Source organism: Salvelinus sp. IW2-2015, unplaced genomic scaffold, assembly GCF_002910315.2.
Source record: "Salvelinus sp. IW2-2015 unplaced genomic scaffold, ASM291031v2 Un_scaffold3275, whole genome shotgun sequence".
Taxonomy (NCBI): domain Eukaryota; kingdom Metazoa; phylum Chordata; class Actinopteri; order Salmoniformes; family Salmonidae; genus Salvelinus; species Salvelinus sp. IW2-2015.
The window spans coordinates 37266-58057 of NW_019944560.1; the positions used below are offsets into that span (position 1 = coordinate 37266).

Below are 20792 nucleotides of genomic sequence, written 5' to 3' on the forward strand. Positions count from 1 at the left end.
GCAGATCCTGCATATAGTCGTTTTTTTGTTGTTGTTCAGATAACAAATCTAAAACTATTTTAGTTTTGTATGAAAACATTTGATTTGATGTTCTTGAAATATTGTCAGTAGAACGTTTACTTTTGCAACAGACGGAGAAATCCCAGTAGGAAGTACACAGATCTCCATTTGAAAATGCCGTTGCACCTTGCATGACCATGGGCTCGAGAGGCGGGGTCTCTTCGAAGAGCAGAGAGTCTCTCTATCCACCGCACTTCTACTGTGTTTCTCATATCAACATTGAGGCGCGAGAGGGAGCGCAACAGACCGCATGCAGCAGGCGCTTGACTTAAATCATTTTTACTATCTGACTCTATTACTTGTAGATGTCGTTGAAACCTGGATCATTCTCTTATATCAAATATAAATGAGGTCATGCAAACTTCTTTGAATGCGACATCTTCAGTTGGAGGATCTTTTAAGACTTTTCCCTGGAGAATATGAACATGACATGTGGGAAGTGTGATTTGATGGCATTATAATGTCAAGTTTGCCATCGTCCTAGACTGCGAAGGATGAACCGAATGGGTTCCTTTACATAGCCTATAATATCAATTTATGCACTAGAAAAAAAACAAGATAGAACAGCAAAAATGGAACCATTTACATTGCATGATATGCTCATAAACTCAACGAATCTTTATAAGATATTATGTGACTTTGGAATCAAGAATGTCTCAGAGTGTGAAGATGAAAGCGAGCCCCCTCCGGAACCGAAAGGTAACCAATCCTATTGATAATCATAAATTGGAGGGAAATTAAATTAACAAAAAGTAAATGTCTAATTGTAGTATGTTTTAAATCTAAATAAAACATTTTAGTGGAGATATTGATGAAAAGTCACAAAACATTTGTTTTTGATTGTGAAAATGCGTTGTTTCTCAAATAATATATATTTTAAACTGTTAGTCATATTTTGGGATTTTTGCTCCAACTGCACATGGAGAGCGATCCTTTGGACACCCCCAAGCAGGGCCAGTGCGCTTTACGCCGGTTGAAGTAGCATGCGTTCTTTCGGCTCCTCTGCTTGGATGGAGTGCCCTAGGACTGAATATCATTTTTTTTTAAACATAAATTAAGACTAGAAGTTAGTACCAGGTCAACACGTATTGTCTATTTGCTGAAGTCAAMATGGTCTGAGTGTTACATTGACGGGAAATGATCTCTGAATTCTCATTGCAATTGAGCTGATATGTATAATATAGATCTATAATCTTTAAAACATTAAACAAAGGACAGAACCTGTTGAATTTAGTGTTGCTAATTCAAGCCCCACATATGCACACACTGTTCCCCTGAGTGATGCGACCAATCAGAACTGACTCCGACTGAATTCCAGCTTGCCTTGATTAATGCTGGCTCTAAAACAACCAGGATGAGTAATGAACAACAAAAATATTTTACAATCGAATTAGGATACACTTAAATGAACGTCAACCTCTTTACACAAGGGCCATGCCATTGAAAACAGACAGACTTAACGGATTGATTATTTGAAAGTAATGATAATGATCATGATGATAATAATGACCTTTATCAATGTAGGGATGATAATGATGTTGATTATTATTAAGATAAGGATGTTTATGATAATGATTATGACAATGATAATAATAATGATCAAATCAAGTTTATTTTATATAGCCCTTCGTACATCAGCTGATATCTCAAAGTGCTGTACAGAAACCCAGCCTAAAACCCCAAACAGCAAGCAATGCAGGTGTAGAAGCACGGTGGCTAGGAAAAACTCCCTAGAAAGGCCAAAACCTAGGAAGAAACCTAGAGAGGAACCAGGCTATGAGGGGTGGCCAGTCCTCTTCTGGCTGTGCCGGGTGGAGATTATAACAGAACTATGCCAAGATGTTCAAAATATTCATAAGTGACAAGCATGGTCAAATAATAATCATGAATAATTTTCAGTTGGCTTTTCATAGCCGATCATTAAGAGTTGAAAATAGCAGGTCGATGATAAAAATGATGATAAAGACAAATTATGCTGACCATTTCTCTCTCCTCTTTATAGATTTGAATCAGACGGTACGTATCTTCCTCTATAGCCTCATCTTCCTGGTCAGCGTGCTGGGTAACAGCCTGATCATCGCCGTGTTGGTCAGGAACCGCCGCATGCGCACCGTCACCAACCTGTTCCTGCTCTCCCTGGCCGCCAGCGACCTGATGCTCTGCCTCTTCTGCATGCCCTTCACCCTCATCCCCAACCTCATGAGAGACTTTGTGTTCGGCTCGGGCATCTGCAAGGTGGCCATGTACTTCATGGGTGAGTTTAATGTACACAGGTCATGACCCTGGTGCCGATATGATACCTGAGAAACAAAGTCGTGGCCATGTACTTCATGGGTGAGTCCCGTGGAAGCACTGTACGTACACAGGTCCAGACCCGTATTCACAAAGCGTCTCATAGTTGGAGTGCTGATCTAGGATCTGTCCATTTAATRTTATTCATTATATAATCTCATTCGTTACTCTGAGATGCTTTGTGGATATGGGCCCTGGTTACGTATTCACAAACCGTAATGGGTTTGTCTGTTGGGATTTGTGTGGTACTGCAATAGAAGGTGTTTACATGCTCGGGCATCTGCAAGTGTTGCATAGTTAATGTATTGTATTGTACAAAATCAATAGGGTCAGAAACATTTTTTATTTTACCTTTATTTAACTGGGCAAGTCCGTTAAGAACAAATTCTTATTTATAATAACGGCCTAGCGGGGAACAGTGGTTTAACTGCCTTGTTCAGGGGCAGAACAACAGATTTTTACCTTGTCAGCTCGGGTATTCGATCCAGCAACCTTTCAGTTACTGGCCCAACGTGCTAACCACTGGCCTACCTGCCGCCCCATGCGTGGTCTGACCTTGTTATTGTCTTCTACAGTGATGCCACTCACTTCAAGGGGTCAGGTAAGGGAAGAGAGTACAGTAGGTTCTGTCCACATAGGAAGATTCCTTCCAGTTCCAACCACTCACTCACCAGGGGGTGGGAGTGTTAAATTGGCCTGATGATAGAAAATCAATAGAGAAGCAAATCCCAGAAGCCATTAAAGCCTCCATTTTGGCTCTGACCTGGTGCCTGGTGTGAAGAGACACCAAATAAAGTAATCTGATGGCTATTAGCCGTGGCCGCGTTCCCACATCGCCTCTCCTCCACTGGGGCTGTACATGTACTGGCACGTCTCCTGATTTAAGGAGCCGTTTACCAGCGGTGTAAAAAGTACCCAGCTGTCATACTTGAGTAAAAGTAAAGATACCTTCATATAAAATGAATCAAGTAAAAGTGAAAGTCACCCAGTAAAATACTACTTGAGTAAAAGTCTAAAAGTATTTGGTTTTAAATATACTTAAGTATCAAAAGTAGATCTAATTGCTAAAATATACTTAAGTATCAAAAGTAAAAGTATAAATTATTTCAAATGTGTTATATTAAGCAAACCAGACTGCACCGTTTTCTTGTTATTTTAATGTACGGACAGCCCTGTGGCACACTCCAACACTTAGACATCATTTAAAAACAAAGCATGTGTGTTGAGTGAGTCCACCAGATCAGAGGCAGTAGGGATGACCAGGGATGTTCTCTGTTTAGTGAGTCCACCAGATCAGAGACAGTAGGGATGACCAGGGATNCAGTAGGGATGACCAGGGATGTTCTCTGTTTAGTGAGTCCACCAGATCAGAGACAGTAGGGATGACCAGGGATGTTCTCTTGATAAGTGCGTGACTGGACAAGCATTCAAAATGTAACGAGTGCTTTTGGGTGTCAGGGAAAATGTATGGAGTAAAAAGTACATTATTTTCTTTAGGAATGTAGTGAAGTAAAAGTAAAAGTAGTCAAAAATATAAATAGTAAAGTAATGTACAGATACCCCCAAAAAACKACTTAAGTAAAAATACTTTCAAGTACAACTTAAGTACATTACACCACTGCCATTTACTCTGAGCTGAAAGGTCCAGGTCACAAGACAAGAAGATGAGGAAGAAGAACGGGGTAGAAAAGTCATCTTTGTTGTTCACAAGTGTCTCAATGACCTGAAACTCTCAGGCACAGAAATATCAATGTCTATGTAGCTGAGGATACATTGTCTACAGCCATTTACAGTCAAGGCTGTACCGTTCTCATGCTTCGTAACCCGTTCAAAACATTCCTTTGATATTTGTTATGTCTGGATATTGTATGGATATACAGGTCCTGGATACAGCATAGCTGCAATTTCAAGTGCCCTTGTAGTTCAAATCCTTTTCAACAATATTTCCTCACTGGATATGACATGGATATATCCTATGTTCATGCATTTCTTTAACCTGGGTTAAGGTTGTATTATTCATTGTCTTTGGTAAATTTTCCACCGTGGTGTTTCTTTGTAGTCAGATAGTTCACCGCCTCCCTGATCTATTTGTTCTTGACTTGGGTCCGTGCGGTGAGATCCTGGCCATTTCAGTAGCTATGATTACCTCATATGTCACGGTGTGTAACCAAGGTAACGTGCATGTATTTATAGGTGCCGTTGTTTGTTATTTTGTGAGTTTTGTAACATCCACCGGTTAACGGATGGGGTTGTTGATCATCCACAAGTGCTGGAACTTACCTCTGTCCCTACAACCTCGTAAAGTACAAAGTGACTAGTCGTGAAAGTGTCAGGCCAGCTATTAGAAGTATTACAGTAGACAAAGTGTCAGGCCAGCTATTAGAAGTATTACAGTAGACAAAGTGTCATTCCCACCTGCTGTGTGTACAGTATTACATTAGCCATTGTACAAGGTTTAAAGGGACAATCTGAGATTGCTATCTTAATTTTTGGACTTTTAAATGACTGATATTTACTATACCCTGATTCTTAAAAAATTTAACTTATAAATGCTAATGAGCTTGGTTTAACTGAGCGGAGTACAAAATCACATATGCTAGTGTAGCCTACATTCTTGTCTGTTATCGATCTATTAATCAGATCGTATACTCAGTCCTGTGGTACAAAACTGTGGACCACTAACCGTGGTCATCTCTCCAGGGATCTCGGTGAGCGTCTCCACCTTCAACCTGGTGGCCATTTCCCTGGAGCGCTACAGTGCCATCTGCAACCCCCTGACCTCCCGGACCTGGCAAACCAAGTCCCACGCCGCCAAGGTCATCTCTGCCACCTGGGTGGTGAGCTTCCTGTTCATGCTGCCCTACCCCATCTCCAGCACCCTGGTGCCCTTCACCCGGGTCAACAACAGCACGGGCAACATGTGCCGCCTGGTATGGCCCAGTGATGTCATCCAGCAGTCCTGGTGAGAGGATAGATAGTTTCATTTCGGTAGACGGGTGCCATCACAAAGAGGGGTTTCAACTGCTAGGAGATTTTCACTGTAAATAATGGAACGGTCTGTGCAAAAGATGAAATGGGCTATTCATGTCTATTAATTTAAGGGGGAAGTTTCAAATTCACTGATTTGTTGGTCTGTTAGATGATAGATACTTAACAATGATGAGATAGGTCATCACTGAGCTCAGAGATCGGTTCTTGGTCAGCATGTCACTTTGATGCATGCTGAATGGGCACTTGCTTTCGACCAATCCGGTGACACCATCGAGCCTTCTTCCTTACAGGTATGTGTCCCTGCTGCTGCTTCTCTTCCTGGTTCCTGGGATCATGATGATGACAGCCTATGGTCTCATCTCCCTGGAGCTCTACAGGGGCATCAAGTTTGAGATGGCCAACAGGAAGTCCAGCAGAGGTACGTATACAAAACCTCGACTGACCTCTTGAAAATGTCCAGCTCTGGCGATATTATCATGCCATATCAATTTGGTGGCATCCTTATTGGTGATTGTTTACAATTGGCTAATCTTTAGTAAATCTAATTTGCACAGGGTCAGTCATTATTCATGTCTTATTTTTCTGATCTATCACAGAGATGATTTCCTTATCTTTATTAGATCCACTTCTATCACCTATCATTTTTATTTAGAGAAATCAACTTTAGTTTAAGTTAATTTATATTCATATCTGCTGTTATGATCTGTCACAGAGAGACAGTGCAGCACGGGCAGCATCAAACCCGGCGACAATGACGGCTGCTACCTTCAGCCCGCCAAGAAGAAGAAGGGCGAGCTCGCCCACCTCCAGAACCCTCCCTCGACCCCCAGCCCTAACGTGACCAGCAACAGCAGAGACAACGTGGGCAGCAACAAGTCCAAGCTGAGCCGTGTGTGCAGCAACAGCTCCACCTGTAACCTGATGGCTAAGAAGCGCGTGATTCGCATGCTCCTGGTCATCGTCTGTCTCTTCTTCCTCTGCTGGACGCCCGTGTTCGCCGTTAACGCCTGGCGGGCCTTCGACCGCCATTCTGCCGACAAGCTCCTCTCGGGGGCGCCGATATCCTTCATCCACCTGTTGTCGTACACCTCCGCTTGTGTCAACCCCATTATATACTGCTTCATGAATAAGCGTTTCCGCCAAGGTATTCTGTCCACCTTCACCTGCTGTAGCAGCCCCAAGGCCGGTGGAGTCGGGAGGGGGGCTGGGAGAAGGATGGGGACGGGGAGAGGGGGAGGAAGAGGAGGGATGAGGAGTGGAGAGGAGAATGGGCACACGGCGCAGAGTGGTAATAACACGCGCTTCACGTACTGTAGTATCCGTGGCTCCGCCCAGGCTTAGCTTCCTTTCTCCATCATTGACCAATCAGAATGAGTAAGTGGTCATGCAGCACCCCCCACCCCCCACTGTACATTGAGCTTTCGGTCTCTGATGAGGTCATGCATGCCTGCTTTCAACTTTTAAAGTCACCATGCCTGTGAAAGTGGACATGTATGTATGAAGAGAATCTCAGACAATAGGTTGATGATAAACTTGGTGCCATTACAAAGAAAAGACAATCAAACGATAGCATGTTGACTACATGAAATGGAATAATCAGCCAAGGTTTTCAACAAGGAGAAGGTTATGAATTTAAATAAGTATCGGTAAAYAAACTACATGGACTGAGGAACAGTGGCACCTGATATAACTCTTTATGACGTACAGGATCCTAATTGCTTCTTTTAATAGGGACCGTGAGAAAACATGGCTAGTTTATGTCTACAGCCATGAGGTCTACATTCAATGTTGTTCCTCCACACAGACATTCACCCACGATGTGTACAATCGTCACGGTGTCTCTTTACGTAACCCCTCCTCTCCCGAATCACCCACGGGGAAAAGCAGCACCCTAGTTGTCTTGGTTTGATGTTGATCAGATGATCCTAGAGGAACGTCCAAGCAGCTTTTTCAGAGCCATGTAAGATCTCCATGAGCATGTTGAACGGATGAACCCTGGATGACCCTTGTGTGTGTGTTTTCTCCCCTCTCTGCATAATATTCTCTCTGTACACATTCTCGTCAGGGACTTGGAAAGGCACAAACCACAGCCCAATGACAACACCACGTCCACCAAGACATGAATAACTCTGACTCCTTTTTACAGGCAGTGTGACACACAAATATGCCCATATGTGTAAATACTTCTGGACTAATTGTTACCATACCTGGCAGTGTCATGCTCTGAAACRCATTCCTAGCCTTGTAGCATAGTGTCATCCTCGTGGGCGCACAAAAAAAAGCTGTGTTTTCTTGTCCTTGACTCAGTCATCTTTTATCGTTGTACCTAGTGTACTATTTATTGTAAGTGACATGACTGTGGCCTTATCGTGGTGTGGGACTCTGTGCACCTGTCTGTCCCCCTACTTCAAAAAGGACCTTTCCCAGCATTACCTGTCAAGCATACCACACCTGGTCTCTGTTGACGTGGGTTGTTAAATACACTGCAGCACAAACGTAGCAAACTGTGTTGTTTTGTCCTCTTGGCTGTATTGTATCATCATGTCACTGTTAATCGGAGGATTTTAGTGTTGCTCTCGAAGGGAAATTGTTCTGTAAAGTGCATGGGATACATTACCAAAAAAAGGAAATTAAATATTTAAAAGTCTGTAGTGTTGTATGAGAATGTCAGAATGCATTTCTGCTCTGCTATGCTACTTGCTGGTGTCTGGGGGGGGGCCTTTCAAATCTCTGAGTCAGGAGCTACAGCAGAGAGGTGGGCTGATGGAATGTACTGGAAGGGCTAGTGTGGTCTTCTTCTTCGACACGAGGCTTCTGAGAAGCATAAACGCACCTCGTCATTTCAATGTGGAGAATTGGGTCATATTTAATAGATACGTTGATCAATGAGATTCCTATATTCACCTACTCAAAAAGACAGCCAAAAGTTTGGGAATTCAACAATGTGTTATCACTATGCTATAAGCACCATCTAAAGCACAACCAAATTCAAATTCAAATSAATGTCTGATTTTTGGTATAGTTGTCACATAAATGTGTTATCACTGCACTTTCAACCATTTAAAACCACAACACAGTTCAAATGGGAATATAATGTCAGACATTTTGTTGATTTATAAAACAACTTAATGCGTTATCACTGTGCTTCATCGAACAGAACAACCAAGTGACCTGGATTGCAGTTGAGATTACACTATACTACATGGTGCAAATGATTAATGCCGCTTGAGATTCTGTGCTGTTTATAGCAATTGTGACGATTTCCACAGACCTGTGACCCTGAACCTGCAGGCCTTCTGATTACATAAGATGTTTAAATGTTACAGTAACCTCAATGCGGCCACTGATGCGTTACTCATTTTACGGTTGAATAAATTCTGTTACATTAGTTTGTAAGATAACCTTAACATTAGGCTATTTACAGTATAGCAAAAGTGATATTGAATTATGTTTGGTTGTCAAAGGCAACCAAATATCAACATTTGAAGGAGATGCATCCATCTTTGCTACTGAGTCTTGCTTTAATTAGTTTGTCTACAAATTAATAATGAACATGTTGGATTCACGGCTCCATTTCAACCAAAAATCTAACTTAAAGACCAGGACTAAATCAAATACACTTTAAATGCACATGTAATTACAGTTTGATTTGATACAACTCTTTAAAGGAGTAGTCCACTATTTTACAACTTGATTTTAAATGGCTCCTCACCCTGAAAGGAGTCTAGGGGCCAAGAGAAACTGTAATCCAGGGTTCAGTGTATTTTAAACAGCCACTACAGACTTCAGCTAACCTTAGCCACCACAAGCTAACAATCAATGGGGTTGATGGGAGCATGAGCACGTAAAAACAAACCCCCCCAAAAAAATCTAAATCACCTGAAATCAACATATTTGGTTCCATGTTTTTTTTCTTTCTCTCACATGCCCCAATCACTCCCATTGATTGTGAGCTGGTGGGGGCTATGGTGACATTTCATTTGCTCTGTTGAACCTACCCTTTGGAATGACTTCGATAGCAACAGTGAACCTATTAAGTGGAGATTTATCAACAATCATTCTCATAATAGCACATTGGTAATAGTCAGTGACTAATATCCAAGCTGGGCTTGGTTAAAACCCTGAGTGGCCCAGCTGTCCAGTAGGAGGTGCTGTAGATGGCCCAGCTCTCCAGTAGGAGGTGCTGTAGATGCCCCAGCTCTCCAGTAGGTGCTGTAGATGCCCCAGCTCTCCAGTAGGTGCTGTAGATGCCCCAGCTCTCCAGTAGGTGCTGTAGATGGCCCAGCTCTCCAGTAGGTGCTGTAGATGGCCCAACTCTCCAGTAGGTGCTGTAGATGGCCCAGCTCTCCAGTAGGAGGTGCTGTAGATGGCCCACCTCTCCAGTAGGAGGTGCTGCCCAGACTACTGCTTTTTGCTGATAGTTCTTCAATGTAATTTCCACTATCAACATATTTTATAAAAGGTTGGTCTATGTTGAAATNAGATTTATCAACAATCATTCTCATAATAGCACATTGGTAATAGTCAGTGACTAATATCCAAGCTGGGCTTGGTTAAAACCCTGAGTGGCCCAGCTGTCCAGTAGGAGGTGCTGTAGATGGCCCAGCTCTCCAGTAGGAGGTGCTGTAGATGCCCCAGCTCTCCAGTAGGTGCTGTAGATGCCCCAGCTCTCCAGTAGGTGCTGTAGATGCCCCAGCTCTCCAGTAGGTGCTGTAGATGGCCCAGCTCTCCAGTAGGTGCTGTAGATGGCCCAACTCTCCAGTAGGTGCTGTAGATGGCCCAGCTCTCCAGTAGGAGGTGCTGTAGATGGCCCACCTCTCCAGTAGGAGGTGCTGCCCAGACTACTGCTTTTTGCTGATAGTTCTTCAATGTAATTTCCACTATCAACATATTTTATAAAAGGTTGGTCTATGTTGAAATTTGGTTACCATGGTGACATAATCCTGTGGTTGCAACTTTACCGTAAAACATGTAATTCCAAAATCATGGTGATTAATATGGAGTTGGTCCCCCCTTTGCTGCTATAACAGCCTCCAYTCTTCTGGGAAGGCTTTCCACTAGATGTTGGAACATTGCTGCGGGGACTTGCTTCCATTCAGCCATAAGAGCATTAGTGAGGTCGGGCACTGATGTTGGGCGATTAGGCCTGGCTCGCAGTTGCCGTTCCAATTCATCCCAAAGGTGTTCGATCGGGTTAAGGTCAGGGCTCTGTGCAGGCCAGTCAAGTTCTTCCACAGCGATCTCAACAAACCGTTTCTGTATGGACGTCACTTTGTGCACGGGGGCATTGTCATGATGGAACAGGAAAGGGCCTTCCCCAAACCRTTGCCACAAAGTTGGAAGCACAGAATCATCTAGAATGTCATTGTATACTGTATCGTTAATATTTCCCTTCACTGGAACTAAAARGTGCCTAGCCCAAACCATGAAAAACAGCCCCAGACCATTATTCATCCTCCACTAAACTTTACAGTTGACACTACGCATTAGGGCAGGTAGTGTTCTCCTGGCATCAGCCAAGCCCAGATTCGTCCATTGGGCTGCCAGATGGTGAAGTGTGATTCATCCCTCAAGAGAACGTGTTTCCACTGCTCCAKAGTCCAATGGCRGTGAGCTYTACACCACTCCAGCCGACGCTTGGCGATCTTTGGTGTGCGGCTGCTCGGCCATGGAAACCCATTTCCTGAAGCTCCCGCCGTACAGGTTATGTGCTGATGTTGCTTCCATAGGTAGTTTGGCACTCGGTAGTGAGGGTTACAACAGAGGACAGACGCGYTACGTGCTTCAGCACTCCCGTTCTGTGAGCTTGTGTGGTCTACCACTTCCGTTGTTACTCCTAGACGTTTCCACTTCTCAATAAGAGCAATTAGAGTTGACCGGGGAAGGTCTAGCAGGGCAGAGGTTTGACGAACTGACTTGTTGGAAAGGTGGCATCYTATGACGATGCCACATTCAGCTCTTCAGTAAAACCATTCTACTGCTAATGTTTGTCTATGGAGATTGCATGTCCGCGTGCTCGATTTTATACACCTGTTAGCAAAAGGGGTGTTCACATACTTTTCTATATCTAGTGTAGATGCCACGTCACAATACGTTGACCAATTACATTGAARCAACGTTGAYTTAACCAGTTTGTGCCCAGTGGGTAACCTCTGAACTGAAGGTACAGTTGCATCAAAGATTGACTATTCACAGTCGATTCGCAGTGTAATGTCAGCCCCCTACAAGGCTGGTACCATGTTTAAACTTTAAGTCCTTCAGGTCCTCCAATGTAAAATACATATAAAGACAGTTAATTTCACACATCATTTTGACACTTTTTTATTTCTTGTAGGGTTTTTTTTATATGCCAATATAGCAACTTTTTTCTTGTTTTTTTCCTTTAAATGACATGGAATTTCAATATGTACAAAAAACAAAACCACCAATCATAATGTTATCAAAAAACAGTCCCCTTGTTTCACGTTATTGCTAAAAATGTTACAAACTGCACAGATTTCTACCATCAGCAAACCCTTCGATCGCTGAGTATACTACCACTGACTGACACCTCTGTTTACCATTACTGGAACATTACACACAGAGACAGAGAGAGAGAGAGAGAGAGAGAGAGAGAGAGAAAGATGGAGACAGAGTGTGTGTGAAAGGATGCGTGAGGGGGACAAGAAAGAAACGATAAGAAATGGGACTGCAGCGAAGTTAAGCGTGCAGAGCTAAGAGAGTGAAGTGAAAACGTAGGTACAGAGAGACACAGAGGAGAGAGAAACATTACTACTCCATAATGCAGCCAGCCAATCGTCTTGCGGAGCATTCAAGGCAGAGCGTGTCAGAGAAAGGCTCCTCCCACACGGCTTTTCATTTATTTAAAGCTGCTTCTCGCTCCGTCCTGTTTAGCAGTGCATGACAAATCTATGTTATAAAAAGACATTTGGCATATTAGAGGATACATACATACGTTGTTCAGAGCTCATTAACCCCCCCCCACACACAAAAAAAAACAGCTGCTTTTGGAAGAAAACAAACAATATGACTGACAAAATTAAAACTGCTTGCAAGTACAGTATGTACACAGTATTTGCAAAAAGCTTCACACAAGGTTAAGAGAGTATTTCATCAGATTTTGTTACCAGGTTAATCGTTTGTTCAGATTATAAAAAGGCATGTAACAACATTCCACCCCTGTAAGAGAGAACTGCCTTCTCCTCGTTGAGTAAAACGTGAGAACTGATGCTATTCTTGACCATGAAAACAAACAACTTAATTGGACTAGCGCCGTTGCTAACTAGCATAGCTGGTCCCATTGTTGAAAAGAGTTATGGGATATTAGAATCCCAAAACAAAAACCCCAAAGCAGAAAGACAGGTGACACTGACTGGAGAATGAGTCGGGCATTAGACAGGCTTTCCCAAACTCACTTCTCCCAGCTGACATCCTGAAAACACCGAGCAAACCCAAACAGATTCAGCGACCACCTTATTGACATCACAAAAGAGTAAAGGGTTTGGAAAAGGCCAGTAGCCTTTTTCTCTTTGTTGTGTAAAGACATTCCATAGTAAGGTGATATGTGACAAAGCTCATGTTGGTTCCATGCTGCAAACTATTCAAGTCAGGTTGATCGCACCCATTCTTGAATGAATGAAAAAGATGAAACAACTGTTGCTGGACCGATAGCAACTGGCCTTTTGTAAATCGACTCCCGGGCCAAAGTAGACAGCAAGGACAATAATGACCTTATTTCTTTGACATAAAATAAAACAACGGGGAAACTTTATACAATAATAAAAAATATATATCATCAATATTACACTGTTTACATTAACATCAATGGCTGAAGAAACAGGTGAGGGGGGGGGGGGGAAAGCATCCCATCTGTTACGTTTGTATTTTTAGGGAAAATAGAGCACTTTTTTTGTTCCCTTTTATTAAACCAATTTGACTGTTAAACGGGTACATGATGAGAGAGGCCAGTAACACTTGTTAATTAAAACGCGGACATATTCAAGTTTCAGCATCATAGTTCTTCCTGGAAGACAGTTCCACTGTAACACACTATGATCAAACTATTGGCTTTTATCGTCTTCTTCATCCACACATTACGATGCCAGAGAAATAATCACTTGTTTTATATTTGGATCGAATCAGAAGATGGACAACCAACCTGCAAAAGTCCATCTTTACAAGAACATCGATTGTTTTGAACATGAACAGTGTACACACGCACAAACACACTTTGAAACGGAACGAGTTTCGCTCACCGATCTATTGTTACAGACTCGACAGCAGATCGTGAGCAGAAACACACAAACAAGCTGGTGAAGTAGGTGGTCAGGCATACAAACCTCAAGAGACACRACCTGTATAATATTGCTGTACGTTTCTCTAAATATACATCTTCAATAATACAGCCTACGTCTAGAAGGCCTTGTTACTTCTAACAGAAGACTTGATCACCATAAATACATTGGCTGGGTTTGGCTGCTTTCAGACAGTGACGTAATTGTTTTGTTCGGTCAAAAACCACAGGACGTTAGTTAAAAGGCTTTTAAATGAGTCACAGTGCTCGCAAGACAATGGTCTCTAAAACGGAGAGAACACGAGTGCTGTGGTGATGAAGTAGACATATACAGTATCAGTCAAAACATTTAGAACACCTACTCATTCAAGGTTGAAACATTTTTTTTATTTTATTTTTTTTAATTTTTTTTTTATACATTGTAGAATAATTGTGAAGACATCAAAACTATGAAAAAACACATGTAGTAACCAAAATAGTGATAGATAAATCAAAATATATTTGAGATTCTTCAAAGTAGCCACCCTTTGCCTTGATGACAGCTTTGCACACTCTTGGCATTCTCCCAACCAGCTTCATGAGGTAGTAACCTGGAATGCATTTCAATTAACAGGTGTGCCTTCTTAAAAGTTCATTTGTGGAATTTCTTTCCCTTTTAATGCATTTGAGCCAATCAGTTGTGTTGTGACAGGCTAGGAGTGGTATACAGAAGACAGCCCTATTTGGTAAAATACCATCATTACTTTAAGACATGAAGGTCAGTCAATGCAGACAATTTAAACAACTTTGAAAGTCGCAAAAACCATCAAACAGGATCACCACAGGAAAGGAAAACCCAGAGTTACCTCTGCTGCAGAGGTGAAGTTCATTAGAGTTACCAGCCTCAGAAACCGGCAATTAACTGCACTTCAGATTGCACCTCAGAGTTCAAGTAACAGACACATTTCAACATCAACTGTTYAGAAGAGACTATGTGAATCAGGCCTTCATGGTCGAATTKCTGCAAAGAAACCACTACTGAAGGACACCAATAAGAAGAAGAGACTTGCTTGGGCCAAGAAACACGAGCAATAGACAATAGACCAGTAGAAATCTGTTCTTTGGTCTGGAGTTCAAATTGGAGATTTYTTGTTCCAACCGCCGTGTCTTTGTGAGACGTAGAGTAGGTGAACGGATGATCTCTGCTCCGATAAGYCATCCCATCTGGTTTGCACTTAGTGGGACTATCATATGTTTTTCAACAGGACAATGACCCAACACACCTCCAGGCTGTGTAAGGGCTATTTGRCCAAGAAGGAGACTGATGGAGTGCTGCATCAGATGACCTGGCCTCCACAATCACCTAACCTCAACCCAATTGAGATGGTTTGGGATGAGTTGGACCGCATAGTGAGGGAAAAGCAGTCAACAAGTGCTCAGCATATGTGGGAACTCCTTCAAGACTGTTGGAAAAGCATTCCTCATGAAACTGTTTGAGAGAATGCCAAGAGTGTGCAAAGCTGTCATCAAGGCAAAGGTGGCTATTTGAAGAATCTCAAATAAAATACTGTTTTGGTTACTATATGATTCCATGTGTTATTTCATAGTKTTGATGTCTTCACTATTATACTACAATGTAGAAAACAGTAAAAAAAAWTAAGAAAAACCCTTGAATGAGTAGGTGTGTCCAAACTGTTGACTGGTACTGKAWGTGTTGTACTTTCACACTGAACAGAGTTTGTTTTAACAACAAATCCTCCAGAATGCTGATCATATGTATGACAGTGTGTTTTTGAAGCAGTGACACAAAGACAGCATTATGGGTTATGTTGTCCAATGAAWCACATTCCTGTAACGAGTCCAGGTGAAAAATATACAGGTTAGGACAACGTAATAATTCCATTGGGCAGCGTTAGAAAACAAACAACTTAATTGGACTAGTGTCGTTGCTAACTAGCATAGCTGGTCCCATTGTTGTAAAGAGTTATGGGATAYTAGAATCCCCTTGTCATCTTCAACCTAGTAATGAGCAGAGATAAGACAGACTTTTCCCCCACACAGATTCTTTCTAGTTACGTAAATGAAAAGGGCAGGTCGTTGGAAGGGTAATGTTACTCTTTGACATTTAAGTTAGCGGTAAGGCCACATCGAATTGGAAGTGTCTGTCTTTTCCGTTTTCTAAAACCAATGAAAGTTTTAAATGCCACCAGATCTATACATAAGAAGACACCAAGGCCAGGTAACACAATATACTGACTGACAGATTTGAAGACGTCGCTGGACACTTCTGTGGCGACCAATACAGCAACATGATCTCAACTTTGGATATGTGACATGATTTTAGTTGACTGTATTAATATTACTGTACTAAGGCTAACATTTCATTTTAACGACTAGACTCATTAAATGTGTATGAAAATGACAAACTATTTTGTAACTGGAAGTCCAGTTTTTAACATTTTAAATAAATGGAAGAATTCACTTCACCATGGCTCCATGTGTGATGTACAGACATGCTGTACTTTCCAAAGGAAACGTAGCTTGTRGCACACAGAGTATTGCAGGCAAGGCAGAGGCGTTGCTTAAAGCTTTTCTTTTTAAAGACTTCATAAAAAAAACAATGAGAATACAAAAATTAGGCCCGCTGAGGTTACTCCCTAACACAAACAAACCATCGGTTAGGTAAAAAAAATCCCAAGACTAGCAAAGTATCAAAAATTCAACATTCCGTCGAAAAGACCGAAAGAAGCAGGCATTTGATGGAGACAAGAAGTAAAGGTAGCTATAATACACATGCCAGGTCGGGATTTGGACAACAACAAAAAAAGCCCAAAGCTCGGAGGAAGAGAATAGAAACTATTTGGTAACAAAAGTGTACTATATGTTTCATACAAAAAAGGTGAAAATGTACCTTTACTGAAGCTTATGCAAGATCCTTGGTCCACAAAAACGATGTTATCGTCATGACATTTTTATATGTGTCCCACTATGTCCACTCCTCGCTCTCCCTCCAACAACGATACATTTCGTCCCTTTACAGTAACATAGACGACTAACGAGACAAAAAAAGAGGGAAAAAATAAACAGAGGGAGGGGGAAAAAAGAACAGAAAATCGACCGTTTTGTTAACGTACTATACATGTGGTGGATGTATAGTTGTTGTGGTCTCCGTTAAAGACACTGGCGCGCTGAGCCAATAGGAACTCCCTATTACACAGCTCAAACACCATAAACCGACAGGTATGTCCCTTACGAATCACAAAAGGGCAGCGGCGAGGAGTTCACACAGTTTCTCTTATTTCCGCTGGTTGACAACTTTTAACAWAGGAACTATCTTTGAATTCCTCCTTTTTCCGTCCGATCAATTTTCAATTTCAGCTTCTTTTGAATCCCAGATCAATATGCAGCACTTTTAGAGAGTCAGTTTACTTCATAGTCTTTTTACCATGTGGTACATTTTGCTCTCGAGGCATATTGTGTATGTGTATAAGTGTGTGTGTGTGTGTTAGGACACCACGGCTGCAGCCGTGGAAGAGGATGTGACTCCTGCGTTGTTGGGGCCGTAGCTGTTGTTAGCGTCGCTGTTGTTAGCGCTGTTGCTGCTAGCCGTTAGAAGGCGGTCGCTGCCCGCCCGTAGGATGGCTCCGGCGGCGTTGCAGTGTGGCCGTGGCCCGGGCTCCGGCGTGTAGGTGAAGGTGAGYGTGGTGGAGTAGATGATGCCGTCGTTTCGCACCAGCGTGACGGGAACCTGCACCGGCTGACGTACCCAGCGCCAGCCCTCGCGGAAGGCAGAGATGTCGGGTACCACGCACAGCATGCTCTCCGCACACCTACACCAGCAAGCAGAGAAGAGAGAGTCAGACAGGCTTGACTCTAGCTATTTGGGTTGARTCCCTCACTGTGTGCCGACCTCACTGTTGACTAAAGAAACAAAAAAAAGGTAGGTCATGTAAAGATCCCACATCGGTTGAGTATCGTCTTTCATGGTCCTTCGAGCAGGATTTGAACAAATGACTTAAGTAAACCACTGATAAAATGGATCCATAAGCACTATGGGAGGGTCATGTTTTCCCATAGTGTTTATGATTGGTGAGCCTCAGATCTTGTAGAAAAACAGTCCTGTAAAACCTCACTACGAAACACACATCTCACACAAAATGGGTCAAATGGGGACCGTGGTGTTCAGTCAACATTAGGACCACTTACACCACCATGCTGCAGCYGATAACAACCTCAACGTTTCACTCCCGGCTCCTCCCAGCGGGGTTTTAAATCCCGGGTGAATCCTACCGTTTATTACAGGACAACCATGGAGCTCTCTCATCTGTTCTAAAGACCTCTCTCTCTCTACCTCCATGGGTGGCAGACAAACACTGGGTCGCTAATTCATCTAGAAAATTCTACATCAAAAAGGAAAAACAGTACATTTTGAAGAATGTTTGGCATAGCCTAAAGGGTGTGCTTTGAAAATGGAAATATCTGAGCCTAAATTGAATTCACGTTTGTTCAGTTAGTACTCATTAGCCCAGAACATTGCTTTGACTTGGATCAAAGCACGGCTGCAAACTGTCTGGGTTATCCCCTGGTTAGTACTCATATAGAGATTATAATGAGTAACAAGGTCAGACTGAAGAGGGACATCCCCTTCCCCTTTACAGAAAGGTGTATCTCATAGATAAAACAAAATTCATCGTTTGAAGCCGTTTCAGTTTGACTTTAGTAGAATGAAATAGTGTTTCTGATTCCAAATCCTTTCTGTCTGGTCAAGCTACAGTAGTCTGTCTGGTCAAGCTACAGTAGTCTGTCTGGTCAAGCTACAGTATTCTGTCTGGTCAAGCTACAGTAGCGCAGAATACTGTGCTTACTCAGCGCAGAATACTCGGTACTTGAGCCTAGAGCATGGGAGGTACTGGTAAGCTTGACAGGACGACGAATACTGAAGGCTGGTGACGAGAGGACAGAATAGCTGTACGTTGACCAGGCAGGAATACTGGAGGCTGTGGAGGGCCATCGAGCACAGAGGGTACTGGGTAGCTGACCACAACAGAATGGAGCGTAGGCGGTGACAGACAGGAATCACTGTAGCTTGCCGAGGCAGATACTGTAGTGGACCGGAACAGAAAAGTAACGTGTGAGTTACCAGAACAGACACCCCACGTATAGCTTGACGCAGACGACTATCTGATAGGGCGTTGACCAGACACAGAAAGGATTGATGGAATCGAGAGAACACGCATTCAATGTCTACTGCAAAAAAGTCCAACCACTGAAGAGCAGGCTTGCAAGAGATGAATTGCATCCATGCTTTAGTGATAGGAAAGGATAACGGACGTTATCGATAAAGGGGAGGAGAGGAGGAAGTTATGCATAAAATAAGTCTGACCGGCAGTGTTTACAACAATATAAAAATGCGCGATAGGGAGAAGTAAACCTGGAAGAGAGGGAATGACACAAGCAGCAGTTTGAAGCCGGAGAGGGGACTTTGGAGCAAATCGAGGAGGAAGATGGTTACATGGGACTACGGATGAGGTGAACGAAGACGGGAGAAAACAAACGGAAAGAGCGTGGAGAAGATTATCAAAGTTACGGATGAGGATAAAGGCATAACAGCATTTGTGCAAGATACGTCAAACGCAACACCGGAGCATGTGTAGGGCATGATGCAAAAACCAGGAGGGATGAGAAACACGGAGAGAGGAGTCTCCAAACAATGTACGTTTTGCGATATTGGAGGTAATGATGCCCTGGAGAGAGATTGTAGACCTAAAGCATGGAATGATGAAACGACGCCAGTGTTTGTCTGGCACACAGTGGAGGCGAGAGAGAGATAAAGGTCTTTAGAAAGGATGAGAGAGGCTCAGTAGGTAATTGTCACTGGAATAAAACGTATAGGATTCAAGCAAACGGGATTGGTAGAAAACGCCGCACAGTGGGATCGAGGGAGAAGCAAAACGGGAGCGTGAGGAAGGAAACACGAATTGAGGGAGTGGGCTTAATCCAGACCTACGCAGAGAGCGGATAGGGTGTAGTCAGAGTGTCGGTCCGTAGGTCGTTGCTCGGAGAGCGCAGCCCACGGCGGCCGCCATGTGTGTCGGGGACGCCAATTGTGGATGGTAGACTGCTCGGTGGCGTTAGGCGGTCGCTAGCTGGAGGTGTTATAGACGGGATCGCTTTGTGTACGAAGACTCTGAGGCGTGCACACCAATCAATAGAACACATATGGAGAAACATGACCCTCCATAGTGCTTATGGATCATTTTATCAGTGTTTACTTAAGTCATTTGTCAAATCCTGCTCGAAGACGCATGAAAGAACGATACTCAACCGATGTGGGATCTTTACATGACCTACCTTTTTTTTTTCTTTAGTCAACAGTGAGGTCGGCACACAGTGAGGGATTCAACCCAAATAGCTAGAGTCAAGCCTGTCTGACTCTTCTTCTCTGCTTGCTGGTGTAGGTGTGCGGAGAGCATGCTGTGCGTGGTACCCGACACTCTGCCTTCCGCGAGGGTCGGCGCTGGGTAGAGTCAGACCGGCTGGGGAAGTTGCACGGTCGCGCGGGTAGAGCGAAACCACGGCAATAACACATCTAATCACCCAGGTCCTCAGACAGTGCATACAACACCAGCCCGGAGCCCCGGGCCACGGCGCCAACTGGGACGCCCCGCCAGGAAGGAGAGGAGCAGACTCCTACCGGAGCGGCGAGAGCGAGCAGGAGCCAGCCCTTGACGCGGCATAGGAGGGAAGCAAGCGTAAAAGGGCATAAAGCGGAAAATACGGACCCCAGAGAACGCAGGTGTAACACAATCTCCTTCCACGCCTGCAGCCGCGTGTGTGCGCTGAGCGACGACGACAACACCGGCGCGAGCAACTGATAAGCGATACCGCAAATGGAGTACAGGAGGGGGCCTGGCAGAGAGGAAAAGTGTCAACAATTACGGTAAAAGACTATGAAAGTAAAAAACTGCAACTCGTGTAAAGTGCTGGACATAGATTGATGGTGGAGCGCCATTCAGAACAGGAGAAAGGCATGGAAAAGTTGCAACGATTAGATCCGAATGGAGGGGTACGACCATGGAGAGAGGAGACGGAAAATCAAGGAGGAATTCAAAGATAGTTCCTTTGTTAAGAAGTTGTCACCAGCGGAAATAAGAGAAACTGTGTGAACTCTCGCCGA

At 43.4% G+C, this 20792-nt stretch overlaps 2 protein-coding genes across 2 annotated transcripts in view; one reads left to right on the forward strand and one right to left on the reverse strand.

The window, feature by feature from the left end:
* The first annotated feature begins 296 nt into the window (after positions 1 to 296).
* LOC112075610 (cholecystokinin receptor type A-like) lies at positions 297 to 7990 on the forward strand. The gene is made up of 5 exons (XM_024142579.2): positions 297 to 759; positions 2063 to 2314; positions 5053 to 5314; positions 5634 to 5761; positions 6056 to 7990. The coding sequence occupies exons 1-5, from the start codon at positions 633 to 635 to the stop codon at positions 6682 to 6684; spliced, it is 1398 nt and encodes a 465-aa protein (XP_023998347.1). The 5' UTR covers positions 297 to 632; the 3' UTR covers positions 6685 to 7990.
* A 3658-nt stretch (positions 7991 to 11648) lies between these two features.
* LOC112075611 (suppressor of hairless protein homolog) overlaps positions 11649 to 20792 on the reverse strand; it is a 14765-nt gene continuing 5621 nt past the window's right edge. The window contains exon 4 of the mRNA XM_024142580.2: positions 11649 to 17445. Coding sequence (XP_023998348.1) covers positions 17121 to 17445 — 325 coding nt within the window. The 3' untranslated portion in view covers positions 11649 to 17120. The remainder of the gene's footprint in view (positions 17446 to 20792) is intronic.

Bases quoted from the DNA above. Each gene is read 5' to 3' on its own strand.
- LOC112075610 (XM_024142579.2), top strand. From the start codon at position 633: ATGGAACCATTTACATTGCATGATATGCTCATAAACTCAACGAATCTT. The intron at 2,315-5,052 runs GTGAGTTTAATG...TCATCTCTCCAG, and splicing joins GGTGGCCATGTACTTCATGG to GGATCTCGGTGAGCGTCTCC. The intron at 5,762-6,055 runs GTACGTATACAA...GATCTGTCACAG, and splicing joins CAACAGGAAGTCCAGCAGAG to AGAGACAGTGCAGCACGGGC.